At 45.6% G+C, this 14,577-nt stretch overlaps 1 protein-coding gene across 6 annotated transcripts in view; it reads left to right on the forward strand.

Annotated features, from left to right (window-relative positions):
* The window catches only part of SMOC1 (SPARC related modular calcium binding 1), a 205,841-nt gene that overhangs the window by 179,528 nt on the left and 11,736 nt on the right, over window positions 1–14,577 (forward strand). For 2 of the 6 annotated variants that reach the window (XM_075129652.1, XM_075129654.1), the window contains exon 13: window positions 394–973. The exons of 1 other annotated variant lie outside the window; for it this stretch is intronic. In XM_075129652.1, coding sequence (XP_074985753.1) covers window positions 394–485 — 92 coding nt within the window. In that variant the 3' untranslated portion in view covers window positions 486–973. Of the gene's footprint in view, window positions 1–393; window positions 974–2,686; window positions 6,503–14,577 lie in introns of those variants that run through there. 3 more of the 6 variants (XM_048853166.2, XM_048853168.2, XM_048853165.2) reach the window with 3 other exon arrangements.

Raw genomic sequence — 14,577 nt, forward strand, 5'->3', positions numbered from 1 at the left:
GTCTAGGAACAAGGAATGCAGGCCATAGCTACAGAATGGGGAACTGTTCATAGAATCATAGAATATCAGGGATGGAAGGGACCTCAGGAGGTCATCTAGTCCAACCCCCTGCTCAAAGCAGGACCAATCCCCAGTTTTTGCCCCAGTTCCCTAAACGGCCCCCTCAAGGATTGAACTCACAACCCTGGGTTTAGCAGGCCAATGCTCAAACCACTGAGCTATCCCTCCCCCCAATGTTCACTGGAAATTACTGACCCTGAAAAGGATTTAGGGATCATAGAGAACAAACAACTCAACATTAACTGTGACAAAAAGGGGCTAACATGATCCTTGCATGTATAAACAGGGGAGTAGTGATTAGGGGTATGGAGATGATTTTACCTTTGTTTACAGCATTGGTGAGACCAAGACTGAAATACTGCATAACATTTTTTAAAGGATGGTGGAAAAATTGGAGAGGTTGCAGAAGAGAGCCACAAAAATGATTTGAGGGCTGGAGAAAATACCTTCCAATGAGAAACTTGGAGTTCTCTCTGTTTAGCTTAGCAAAAAGAAGTTTCGGAGGTGACTTGATTACAGTGTACAGGTACTTTCACCAGGCAAAAATACTGAATACTAAAGGGCTCTTTAATCAAGTGGAAAAAAGCATAACAAGAACCAATGGCTGGAAGCTGAAGCCAGACAAACTCAGAAATTAGGCTCACATTTTAAACAATGGGGTGATTAACCCTTGGAACAAACTACCAAGGGAAATGGTAGATTCTCTGGCTCTTGATGTCTTCAAGTCAAGAGTTGGGTGTCTTTTGGGAAGACATGTTTTAGCCGGACATAAGTTATTGGACTCAGTACTGGGGTACTGGGTGATATGTAGTGGTCTGTGGTATACAGGAGGTCCAACTAGGTGATGAAATGGTCCCTTCTGGCTTTAAAATCTCAGAATCTATTAAAATAATGGAACAACCTGTAACTCTCACCTATGGATTATTGCATTTCTTTGTGTTGTGATTTTGATTCTTGTATCTTAATATTTCCCATGTAATTAATCCTTCGAACATCGATCAATTGACAGAAGAATTTTTGTTAAAATATTTTAATTATTTTATTTTAGAATAGAAATAGTATTTGACAAAACATTAGGCAAGTCAAAATTTCAAACCAGGGCAGTTTTCTAAGGAACTGTAGCTCAGATTATCAAATTAATTTAGTTCAGACTTTGCAGGAACATTTCCCTTTGCCTTCAGATAAAAATGGCAATTTTCAGTCCTCCCTGAGCTCCCTGTTGCATATGTGGAACATGGCCATTAAGCCACCATTATAGGAGAGTGTAACTCCTCTCCATGACCAGCCAGCTCTGCCAGCCAGTACAGAAGGGGACAGAGCCATATTTCTGCCTCCTTCCTGCTATTAAATCCTTTCTGTATCCATACAAGGGCCAGCCACAACCTGGTCCAGTGGGCTAGCAAGGGCCAGTAATGTGAACACCATCTGTATGCCAGTCTTGGCTAACAGGACAGGAGAAGCCATAAGAGGAGATGTACTGCAGGGCAAAATGTGTAACTCCATTAAGTACAAGGATACGTCTCTCGCTCATTTCCAGTTAAGTGAAGGCCAGTGCATTAGTGAAACTTGCAGCTTTGCTTCCAGTAGCTCTCAGCCTTGCTTTGTGCTACTCGGTGTGGGATTTCTAATCTCAGAAGGGTTGTTACTGGAACCACGTAGCAGCAGTTTGTAGCCTCAGGCCTTTCATAACAGCAATGTATGTGAACCTCAATACAACCGGCTAAGCAACCCCATTGCTCCCTCATTGCTGTGTCTCCCCCAGATCTTAGAAGAGCTCTGGGGCTTTTCAAGTACTGACATCCCTCCCCTCCCAGTGAATCCACGCTCCAAGTTTGCTGGGTTTCCTAAAACCCCAGCATTAGTTTTGGAGATGGGGCTTCAGCAGCACAGTGGGCTTTGGAGCCTGTTGTCCAGGAATGCCGCTACGAGGGGTTAGCAGAGAGGTTTCCGGGTACTGCTGCTGGACGGTTGGGGAGAGTCTGCTTTGATGTGTGATTGAATTCCTCGCAAACCTGCCTGCTTGATGGGAAGGAACCCAGCTGGCCACCCTTGGAATTGATTCACACTGGTAGTGCAGGTTTCAGAGTAACAGCCGTGTTAGTCTGTATTCGCAAAAAGAAAAGGAGTACTTGTGGCACCTTAGAGACTAACCAATTTATTTGAGCATGAGCTTTCGTGAGCTACAGCTCACTTCATCGGATGCATACCGTGGAAACTGCAGCAGAGCTCCATCCAACTCTCACTAGAATTAGTGGGAGTTCTGCTCTTTAGTGGGAACAAGATTTGGCCTTAGGTGGAAGAGAGGGCTTGGTTGTTTTGCCCAGACCATTCACCCATTCCACAGGAGGGAATGAGCAGCTGTGGTTTGTGTTTAAAAATACATCTGTGCCTGAGGCTGTAAATGTGACTCCTCCAAAACTGACTCTTCCACAAGGCTATTGCTTGTTAAGTCCTCGTCCTTGTCAGCCTTGTAGCTCACTATGAAATCGTTGCCCTCCAGAAGCATTTCCTGTCACGGAGAGGCTGTACAGTACACTTACAGTGGCTGGCTACAATTTTGGTTTTAATATTGGCTTTCCCCTCTTGCCTCCCCGCACCAATATTCTGCCTGACCCACCTCCTTCAGTAGGACGCCTGGTCTAGGAGCAGATATGAATAGAAGACAGGAGGCCACCCGAAGGATGGACAGACGGACACCCAGCTGCAATGTGGCATTGGCAACATCCAGTGTAGCAGAAGTGGCACCCAGAACGTTTGCACTTTTTTTAATGATTGGTTGTTGTTTTTTTTCTTTAATGCCATTATCTAATACTTTGGGGGAAGGGGAATGAGAGCATGACTTCAAAAAAAAAACATTTTGACAGCTACTGACAACTTAAGTTTGAGTTCACGGGGACTCGAGAAGAGAGATTTTTATATACTGTATATAAATATATATGTAAATTGTACAGTTGTCTTGTACAGGGGTTGGGGTTGCTGTTTGGTCCCTTCCCTCGATTTCATAGGCTGTTAGGGTTAAAGGGACACCTTGACTTCTGGAATCCAGTAATGCAGTGGTGTCTGCAACTGATCCATCCTCTCTCCACAAATTGCTCTCTCTTTCTAGCACCTCCGTGTGCATAAAAGCAGGTGTATTGCCACAGCTTATGCTCACAGATGTGCACTGCAGGTCCCACTCATGCAGTAGGCCAGATGCTCCTTGGGAGTTACTGAATACACCCAGCTGCCACCAGAGTTGAGGGCCCGCTGCAGTATGCAGGATTGGGCCCTTGAGAGAACAGCGCTCCTTTCCATCAATGAACAGCAGATAAGCGAGCAGGAACGGGTGCAAAGTTCAAACCTGAATCACGGGAGGCACAAAGATAGCTCCAAGAGCACAAGGAGGGGGGCTCAGTGTAGGCCCCAGCTGTGCCTTCCCTGCACTCCAGTGACACTAAAGTCCTGCATCTTCATGGATCACAAAGGGATCCTAGAAATACCCTCTATCATATATAAGAATGATACAAAAGACAAAGCATGACGCAGCTCTGCTGTGCTCCTGCAGCCTGCTTAATGCTACAGATGAGAGCACATATGTCAACACAGAAAGATACAACCAGAGGCCTGTCTCTGGGAGTCTAGTTTCATCTCTGTCGTTTTAGCTCCATGCCCATTAGGAAGGCGTTGCTCATTACAACCTGAACAATAGCTGCTCGTACCCTGGGTTCCTGTGCTTGCTGTGTGTGAATCCGTAACTATCTTCCCGTGCAGTAGTGTGATATATCACAGTTACCATCTCACATCAGTCTCTGTTCTGATGTGTCTCTAATGTAAGCCGTAATGATGCACCCTATTAAAGCCCTGGCAATGGCTCAGCTTGAACAGGCTGCTGCGTTCAGAGATCACAGTGACCATTTCAGCGGGCGGTGCCTTGGCCGAAGTTAGTGTCTTGTTCGTCTCGGTTAGAGACACGTGTAAAATCTGTGGAGGGACAGAATCATCCAGGTCTGTGCATTAGAGAGTGGGGTGCGTGGAGCATGATGGGAAGCAGCAGCGCTTTCCTGCTTTGTGCACCTCTAGCCTGTTTGACCACGTGCACGTTGGTGGGGGGCATTATTTACAGCAGCCTCTCAGATGTCAGACACATCATGCTCTCCGGCCACTCCTATTTGGACTGCAGCCTTTGTCCTCTGCTTTCATGCACACATTCTCTATCTAAACTAGGGTTGCCAACCCTCCAGGATTGTCCTGGAGTCTCCAAGAATTAAAGATTGATCTTTAATTAAAGATTATGTCATGTGATGAAGCCTTCAGGAATTCATCCAACTGAAACTGGCAAGTCTCTACTACCCGCTGCCTGCATTCTGCTCCAGTAGGGGAAGCAACTCTCTGGTGACATTGTTATCCATGTACTTCGGCTGTTTTGCTCACAACGGGGCTGCTGTGTTATTGCATATAATGTGGTGAACGGGATTTCTCATCTCTCTCACCTGTACACCTGCAATGTGTAATCTACTCTCAGGCTAATGACAAATGGTAGGCAGGCACCCATTTGTACAGTGTTTGTGTGATCTGGGTTTGAAACTAGTCCTGATTTGGACAGTGGCAAAGCTATCCATGCAATACCATTGAAGTGTCCTGACATGGATCCTGCTGATAGTGCCGGGCATCGTGCCATGCTGTTGTAGGGTGACCCCAGAACATTGATTCACAGCAGGACTGCATTGTGGCAGAGAGGCCTGGCATCGCGCTGGGCTGCATGGCTTTGTGAAATGGTGGTGTGATGTAGCACACTCACAGGGTGCTGCAGTGACATCACTTGGTGACAGCAGCGGGTGTGCTGAACTTGCATCACAACCCAAATGTCCCGACATCTCAACACAGCAAGTTCACACCACACTGTTCACTAATTAAATATTCAGAGGGAGCAGGGCTCGATTGCAAAAACAAAATTGCTCATTGGATTCCAGATCTTGGGACCTTCTGGAGGAGAGCAGGATTGAAGCTGGGTTAAAGTGTTTGGTCTGGATTAAAAAATCAACAACAACAAACTCATGACAAGTCTCCCTGAAGCACAAATCTTACAAACCCACCATAAAGAAGAACTGTTGTCTTTAGTGAACAGCAGCGCCCGCTGCTGGCTTCTCATTGTAAATTACATACATTGAATGTGCTCTTCTGGCTTTTCCTTTTCATACTTTGGGGAAGGGGGTATGTGTACGTTGAAATGATTTGGTTTGGTGTACAATGAGAAATGTCAGTTTCCTCCTCTAATCCTGTTGTTGGAGTGAAGAATGAACCCAACTTTGTAAAAACTCCTTTTCTTTGTGTACTAGTTTTAGGAATGATAAGATCTGGCTGCCATTCTCACTTATAGCTACAGCCAGCACGAGCAGAGGGTTGGATGTCAGGGTGGGCTTTCTCATATGGTCTCTGAGAGCAGCAACTCTTCAGCAGCGGAAGCGGGCTGGTAGAGGTGGTCACTTCCTGTTTGCTCAGGGCAGTAAAACCCCCTAAATCCAGTCTTGGTGGCTGCCACGCTTAAGACTCATTGCATCTTTTCTGCTGGAAACTTTAAGCCAGTGAGCTCACATTGCCTATTGCCATATAAATTGCCCTTCTGCAACCTTTGTCCTGCTGTCAGCCCTTCCTCCCTTCTCTCTAAAGGATGCTTAAAAAACATACCGCACCTACTGTCTGCAAGTTAATAGTCTGGGCGCCTCTTCAAGGAAGCCAAGCTATTATCTGTTTGTAGGGCCAGCCTCAGAACCTGTGAGGTCCTAGGTGAAATCTGCCAGGGGGTTGCCTTCCGGCCTGGTTCTGCTGATGGAATGGGAATCGAGCAGTACACTGCCTCGCCTTCCGTTCCCGCGGGAGAATGAGTCGCAGCACTCTGAGTTGGTGGGTTTACATAGGGTCCTGAGCAGTTTCTAGCATGGCTTGTGCTTCACATTACTGTGTGTGCATGAGGCTCTGCGTGATTCTGTGCAGCTGGACCATAATTACACAATAAATGTGGTCTAGCTTTTTGTGTGTTGGGCAGTCACACAGACTCCTGGCCCTGTGGCATAAATCAGTCATTCAGCTGTCCATATCGAAACTGCACAGTGGCTGCTGCTCTCTGCCAGTTCTCCTAGAACTAAAGCGAGCAATGTTAGCAGCAAGTCCTCCAGCAGCAGTGCTACAGGTCCCAGCAGAGAACCGAGTGCCACCCCTGGCTGTGGGAGGTAGAGCCGAGCACCTCCTTCTCCAGCAGCCAGGACAAGGGAGAAGAGGCCAAGGGCCCCATAGAGTAAGTCCACATCCAGCACTGGTCCTGTTAGAGGGGGAGATACTTCCTTGTTCACTGATCACCAGTGAAGTAAATTTGGTATGGTCTCCCCCAGCAGTTCTGTTTACAGCATTGTTCATTCGACTCAAAGGTGGCTGGTTTTGGTTTTGTAATAAAATATAGATAAATGTTGCTTCGGAGTCTTGTGGAGCTTTAATTTCCAGAGTTCATCCCCTTCCTCCGCAACTCACCTTGATAGTTGCCTATGCAGAGCCTTGGGAACTGGGCAGTTTCTGTTCACGGTGGTCCACACCAGTCCTTAGTTTATTCTGGCCCACATAGGGTGAGCCCCACACGTCACTTTCATGAGAAGGGTGAAACACACCCAAGAGCTCAAAGTGAAACCTGGACAAAAACAGCCCCTTGAATCAGCCCAGGATCACTCAAAGGCAGAGCTGGGTTGAGCTTTGCTGCGCTTCACCCAGAGGTGGCGGCATTTCAGTTGCACTGTCTGTGTAGTTTGTGAAATCTCTGTGCAACTTTTCTTGAGTGAGGTATCCGAATACTTGGATGCTAATATCTAAACTGTATTCTTAAATTTATTCACCTAAATTTGGTTATTGCTGATTATGTACTATATGTACCATATGACTTTTAAAAAACAAACTTTGTATTTGTGGACAATCCAAGCACTATACCCAGATGTACAGACACACTTTTCTCAACCTGTGTATTATATAATTTTAACATTAGCTTTAATAAAATACTTTAGGCAATGCACTATATAAGCAGGTTTCCCTAGTGAACTGAACAGCAGAGCAAATACTGCCACCTACAGGTCATGGGCATTTTCAACAATTACCAATGAAAAATGCTTGTGGTCTTAAGGCGTTGTTCACACATGCTTTCTCCTGCCTTGTGAAATGGCTGCACGTTCTCTCACTTCCCAGAAAGCATGTTGTGATCGTGACTAGTAATAACTTCTTGGCCATCCTCTTGTTAGGACCAGAGAATCCCCATCATCTCTTTCAGCACCCCAAACAGAACATTCAGGGCAGGTGGATTCAGATCATGTCCTTAGCAAAGTCTCTGCTGCAGGCTCCAGTACAGAGACATGCCAGAGTTGTGAAGCTGTGATCTGAATATTCCTAAGTGCAGAGTGGAACAGGGAAATGAATCAAACCCTGCATTCCTGTCTGCAGCCGTCTCTAGCCCATAGAAGGGCTCAGCAGAACGTTGGCTGTGAAATCCCAAACCATGGGAGTCACCTGGCCTCTGTTTTCATTCCACACTCCCAGACAGGGAGTTAATCGTGGAGATCCAAGCCCAGGAGTATTCTGCTTTTAAAAGCAGGCCATTGTTTACCAGGTAAGGTATGAAGGTAAGACCTGTATTGAGGCTGGGATCCCTGAACACCAATGGGAGTCCTGAAGAGAAAATTATTCTTGAAGTAGTAGGTGTGTAGCAATGGCAGTTCTGTTACAGATTCAAAGCAGAGTACTAAGGTCTATAAGAGCTGTAAGAATTTGCTGAAGTGGTGAGAGAGAGGGAGAGAGCAACCACACTGATTTCAATAGATGCTCAGAGCTGAAATATCATTCTGGATCTGACTTAAGATCTTTAACTGAATATTAAGGAAGGAATTAAAATGTTCACAAGTGACTAATAATTTTGTGAGCCTCTATGTTTGGGTGCCCTTTAAAGGGTCCTGATTTTCAGAGCATGAGTGGTCGGCACTTTTGGAAAATCACGCTCCTCTAAAGTGTCTCATTTTGGGCACCCAAAAATGAAGGCACCCAAATCACGTGTCACTTTTGTAAATCTTGGCCATAGGCTTGACAGCCTGTTCCTCTAGTTACCATAATGAGAGCAATGGCATAGTCCGTGCCGATCGTAAAGCTACTGCTTCTATCTCTGCAGCCTCAGACAGCCCTGAAGTAGGATCACATTGGGAAGCTTTTACTCACAACTAAGGTTAGCAACTTTAAATTAAAAAATATACGTAATGTAAATCTGCAGAACCTGATGTGCTCAAGTGCCAATATTATGTAATGGCAAATGTATTTTTCTTCACTCCAGCTGCAATACCCCTCAGTCTCTCTCTAGTTATAGACAGAAAAGTAACTGCAAAGTGGACAGTGTGGGGAGCAATCTTTCAATGAGTCCAAAGCAAATATGCTCAATTTATCAGTGAAAGGAATGATTTTTCTAACTGTCAGCTCTAGAAATTCCACCTGGGATCTGAAACTGCAGCTGTGTTATTCCTGCCTCTGACATCACCACCTGTAATTACGACTGCCAAAGTCCAAATTTAGTTGACAGTTTAGCTGATGTTTCAAGAATCGGAATAGAATCCAGCTCTGTCTGTCAGGGCTGCTGCAGGCCCGCAAAGCAAACAGGAATAAAAATGAGCTGTGTACAGTGCTCTTCCCAGCAGCGACATTTCCAGGAGTCCTTTCATTCAAATTTCATTTTTCTGAACTTTGAAATAAATAATAAAAATACATCATTGACCTTTTGGCCTCTCAAATTCTAGGCCTTGTAATCAATTCCCAAGTGCAACAAACAAACTCCCCAAACAAACTCCAAAAGCCTGTGTTAAATGAGAGAGCTGGATGAGCAGAAGTCTCACAAATTACTTTGGAAAATACCTTACAACAACATTTCCTTTAAAAAAAAAACACCTCAGAAAATGTCCAAAAATTACATTCCACTAACAGGCACTAGAAGGCATGGATGTGCACAGCTAAGCTATTCATGGAACCTTAACTTGGTCTTGCTCCACTTGCAACATTCCTAGCAGGCCTGTGCCACCTGTTTTGTAAGCGGTGATGTTTTCTTATGCTCTTCTTTTGAATGAATTATTTTAGACGGCATTTTTATTTTTAAGGGGGTTAAGCCATCCACACCAATAGGCTTTGACTTGCTTTAGTTCAGAAAAGCCTTGGGATTTGAAGAGTTTGGATATAGAGTTAGCGGTAAGCGTGTATTACAGCACAAGTATATACATAGCTGACAGCAAAAAACTAGGTTAACGGTGGGGCCAGGTTGCTTGGTGGTATGTTGTCCCCTTGCAGAGTGCTGAGTTGAGCAAAACTCAAACTTCTGAAAACCAGGACATGCACAGCATTTCCCTCTGTCAGCAAGGGCCCAGTCTGCCCCATTGGCATACATACCTTTTACTCTGCTAACCCCACAGCTGCTGAAATGTACAAGCTCTTCACCTCCTTTTACAGCCCAATTACTCTCACCCACAGGATTACAGCTTACGCTATTAGGTTGTCTATGCCATCTCCCCCGTGTTCCCCTGGAGCTGACAGTAGTCAATAGGAATTATTTGGATACACTCCAGGTGCAATCAGCGTATTAGGTGTATCTACACTAAATGGTGGAGGCAGTAGCTGGGCCTGCTTGGTAAAGGCATGTTTGTAATATGAGGATGTGTGGGTTGCATCGAGATGTGTGACAGCTGTGATTATATGATGAACTCTCTGTGTTTTGCATCCTCCAGTGTGTGTGAGCAAAGGGAAGAGCTGCATGTGTACCTTCAGGATCCAGTATGCGGAATTGTGTACATCATAAAATAAGCAGGGCCCAGGAAGGTTATTACAAAGGGCATTGTCTGTAGCAAGCGGGGATATGAGAACAGGCTGAGCATTTACTATCTGCCTGCACTCCAGGTAGTGTGAGTGTGGTCAGTTTTATGTGTAGCTGTCCTGAACGGTAGATCTGTGGATTACTTTGAGATGTGTGACAGAGCTGTGCCTGTGATGTGAGATCTCTGGTTTCCCCTCTCTTGTGTGGGAGGACAGGGAAGAGATGCATGTTCAGGATGCAGTATGCGTCATTTCAGTGCAGAATTGTGGAGGCTATGCTGGTAGCAGGGCATAGGGCTGTTATTACGAAGGATATTGTCAGCAGCGAGATGGACTCTTGGAGGATTCCAGTGCTTTCATGGTGGTTAAGTGGAACTGTAGGTTGAGTTGGTATCCCGTGAGCAAGCGTACGGGCGCTGAAAAAGGTTGGAAAGTGGTTCTTAAGCTGTACAGATGTGGTATTCTTTTGGGGGAGCTGGCTAGTACTGTGAGTGTGTGCCAAGCTCTGGCCCCTCCTGCATCTTCTCGTGCCAAGCACCAGAGTGAGCAGTGCCTACGTGCATATCGAGGCGTTGCTCGAAGAGGATAGAAGGAAGGTGACATGGGCACTTTTCCTTCCTAACCCCTTTTTGTTCTTTAATAGCATGAGCTGGAATCCCGTAGGTGAGCGTGAATGGTCTGTAGCAGGAGGTGCAGAGCTTGTACATTTCATCAGTGATGGGGCTGGCAGAGTAAAGGGGTTTGTGTGTGTGTTAATGGCATATTGGGGCACTGCTGAAAGAGGGTAGAGTTTAAGGGTGTATGGGCCACTTTAACTCTGCATTCTGAAAACCAGGAAAGTTTGTGTTTTGCTCAACTCAGTGTTCTTCAAGGGGATGACAGACCACCAACCAACCTTAACTCTGTGTTAATGTAGTTTTTTGCAATTTAATTTTCTAGGGTTTAAAAAAAAACAGGAGAAGATAACTATGTCGTTCGGAGTTAGCAGTCATTTGGGCAGTTATACTTCTCTTGTCCTGCAAGTAGTGTGCTTAGGGCTTGTCTACACTGGCAATTTACAGCACTGCAACTTTCACCCTCAGGGGTGTGAAAAAACAGCCCCATAAGCGCAGCAAGGTTCAGCGCTGTAAAGCACCCGTGTAGGTGGGTTTTTAGAGCACTGGGCAACCTCTCAATCTCGCTCTGCTGCGACCACACAAGCCACATTAAGGTGCTGCCACAGCATTAGCGTTGCCAATGTAGACTAGCCCTGAGCCAGCATGCCTCGTCCACCCCTCCAAACCCATCTACTGTGCCTTATCAGCCCTGCTTTATGACATCTCTCCAGCTACGCCCCCAACCCATTCACTGCAGAGCCCCAACCTGTCCCCCTCACCACTGCAAGCAGGGAACGCATCTCCCCAAAGCCTGGTCTACAAACGTTTCTATTGCAGTTACCTCCCATTCCTGTAATCAGTCACCTTCAGTACCTGGAGGGAAGGACATTCATGTTACAGTGGCATAGAGTTTGGGTGCAGGATGGTTGAGATCCACTGGTTACTGTCAGAGTTGTGGAGTGGTAGGGAGTGTTGAGTGCACTGGCAGAGCTGCAGATTGTCATGCCGTATTGTTGGGGTTCACTGGCAGAGCTGGAGAGTGCAAGAGGCTGGCGTGCAAGGGGTTGGGGTGAGCTGGCAGAGCTCTCCTTAGCACCCAACCTCTCTTGCTTCCTTTACCATCCCTTCCCATATATCCTCCTCATAACCCCCTCCCCTCACTGCAGCCCCTATTCCCCCACTCCTTTGCCCCCAATATGCCTCTCTTCCCAAGAAGCTTTCACACATCTAATGCCCCACCCCCAAATATTTTGATTACATTCCCTCCAAAATGAAATTGCCACCCATAACTCACAAATTATAGCAACTTCCAGCCACTTTATCTAAAACGCCTTTTGTCTTAGGTGAGGATTGTGGTTAATTTATCCTTAGCTAGGGTAATTGAAGGGTGAGTTCACACCCATCACTCTCAGAGATCTGTTTAACCACACAAGGCAGCAGAAGGAAAGTGCTTTGTTTAGGGCACCTATAACTCAGGAAGTCTTTGGACAAACGATGCCAAATTTGTATCACTAACGCTCCCCCACATCCCCATGGGTACATGGGATTTCACAGCAGGCCAGTTAACTGTACAGGTTTGAGAGCATTCCCAAAGGGCAAGCTTTCATGCATCTAAAATAACAAGGATGGAAACCCTCTAGCAATTTTTTTGTATTGGTGCATATGTAGAGTAAAAATGGACCCTTTCTTAAATACCATTCTCAATTTGGATCCTCCAAAGACTTAATGGGTGCCATGTACTACCTTGGATAAACTTGACCAACTGAGACCATTTTGACCTGGATCACATCAATCATTTGATCTCTAGCTTTGTACAACCCCTGCTTCCTCCAACCTGGAAACTTTTTTTTTTTAAAATGGCTATTTTTACAAAGCTTATATTTCCAGAACCCCTAGCTCAAATGAGTCCAGATTTGGGTCTCTAACCCTACCCTGCACCCTTCTGAGGCACACCAGATTTCAAAGAAATACAATTATGCAGGTCAATTGTAGAGGACTTAGAAAGGTTGACCTTTAAACAGATGACTAGATGCAATCTTAACTACTACAGTACTATAATGTTCTCAATAGTAAAAGTGATCTTTATATTATGGGATTTGCCTGGTAATATGGGTTTAATGTTCTGGGTTTAGGTGGTTTATATGCAAAAATACAGTCACTGTGGGCCTCATTCTTACAAATGACTGTACCTACAGCCCTGATTTGCTCACTTCTTACAATAGGTGAGAAGGTCTGACCCTTTTCAGGACTGTACCCAGCTTAGCTGAACAGATACATCAGGGGAGCTGCCAGCATTTCTGATACTAGGGAGTAACACCAGACTCTGAATGGCTGAGCTGAATCTATAATAAACTATATATTCTGATCTTCCTAAAATCCTGACTGAATCTCCTTACGCAGAACCCACAAACACTACATGGTAGCAGGAGTGGATTCACATGTCACATGTTTTATCACATATTTATAGATAAGAGTGATTGGAGAAGAAAGTATAGGGGAAAAAAGGGGTAAAGAAAATTTTGCAGCTGATAACTTCAACTCTGGTGGAATTATCTGCCAGTGCAGCAGGTAATGGGAAGAAGAGTCATCAGAGGTTCAGCCTGTATATGCAAGTAAGCAGCTTTGTTGAAAAAGATAAGCAGAAGGTAGCTCTTTTGAAAAATACTGTGGGGCCCGAAGTGCTAGATGTTTATAATTGTGTGCACTTAAGTCAGGCAATGCAAGCATCCTATCAGATGGTACTTCACAAGTCTGAAACTACTGCATGCCCAAGATAAATTAAGCTTTTGAAAGACACAAATTTCACGAGAACTCAGAGAGGAGGAGAGTCGTTTGAAGAACTTTATATTGGATCTCAAACTGTTGAGCCAAACATCTAATTATGGGCAGCTCACAGAGTCAGTAATCAGAGATCAAATATTCAGGATCCAAAGATTAGAAAAAGACCATTGGAAGCATAGGTGCCAAATTTCTAATCTGCTGGCGGGTGCTTCTCCCTGGCTCTGCCCAGGGCCTGCCCCCACTCCACCCATTCCCCCAGGGCCCCACCCTGCTTCTTCCCACCCTCCATTCCACCTAGGCCCCACCCCTTCCCTGTCCAGTTCCACCCTCTCCCCCAAGCATGCTGTGCCCTCGCTCCTCCCAGCCCAGCACCTCCTGATAGGCACTGGGAGGGAGGGGGAGGTGCTGATTGGCGGGGCCCTCCTGTAGGCAGCAGGCACTGCAGGGAGGGGGAAGTTCTGTTAGAGGGGCTCCTGGTGGGTGCTCAGCACCCACCATTTTTTTTCCTGTGGGTGCTCCATCCCAGGAGCACCCACGGAGCCGGCACCTATGATTGGAAGATCATGAAGCAGTAAGACTACTTTTGGAGGGAAAACAAGATGCTGCTTTGATGGACAAAATTGGACAGCCCAAAGGCAGTGCAGAGCAGAAATGTACAACAAGCCTGCAAGAAAGGAGGTTATTGAGGACAACATAAAGAATTGCACAAGGGGTGGAAGCAAACACAGACTTCAGCAATGCTCTGCCTTTGGACAATGTGGCAACAAGTAAAACAGATTCAATCCTTCTGCAAGACTGTGCCAGCAGGAACAGCAGGCGCACAGAAAAGAAACCATGTATGCATGCTGTTTGCCAGGAGAAGAACACTGCTGGCAGCGCAGAAGAAAAGTTTTCTTCAGGAGCTTTGAATAAAGTCACTGCACTAAATGATTGGAACTTTTGTGACTTTCAGACTGGACACTGGTGCTCAAGCAAATGTGGTAACAGAATATATTTTATAGGGCTTAAAGGAAAAAAAGCGAGTACATTGAAAATAGACCACTAAAGTCAAGGTTTTACAGTGGAGAGCTCATTCCTACTCTGGACCCATGAACTAGAGGGAAAGCTGAAAAATAAGACTGAAAAAATGCGTAATTGTGCCAAGAAAAACAATGCCTGTACTGAGAACATGTCAAGCTCTAGGGCTAGTACAGAGACTATACTCATTAGAGGGGCAAGGGAACTCGGGTATTGAGGATCAGTTTCAGGTTGTCTGAATAGATACATTAGGGGGAACTGCGAGCAGTTCTGACAC

This window comes from Caretta caretta, chromosome 6, assembly GCF_965140235.1.
Source record: "Caretta caretta isolate rCarCar2 chromosome 6, rCarCar1.hap1, whole genome shotgun sequence".
Taxonomy (NCBI): Eukaryota; Metazoa; Chordata; order Testudines; family Cheloniidae; genus Caretta; species Caretta caretta.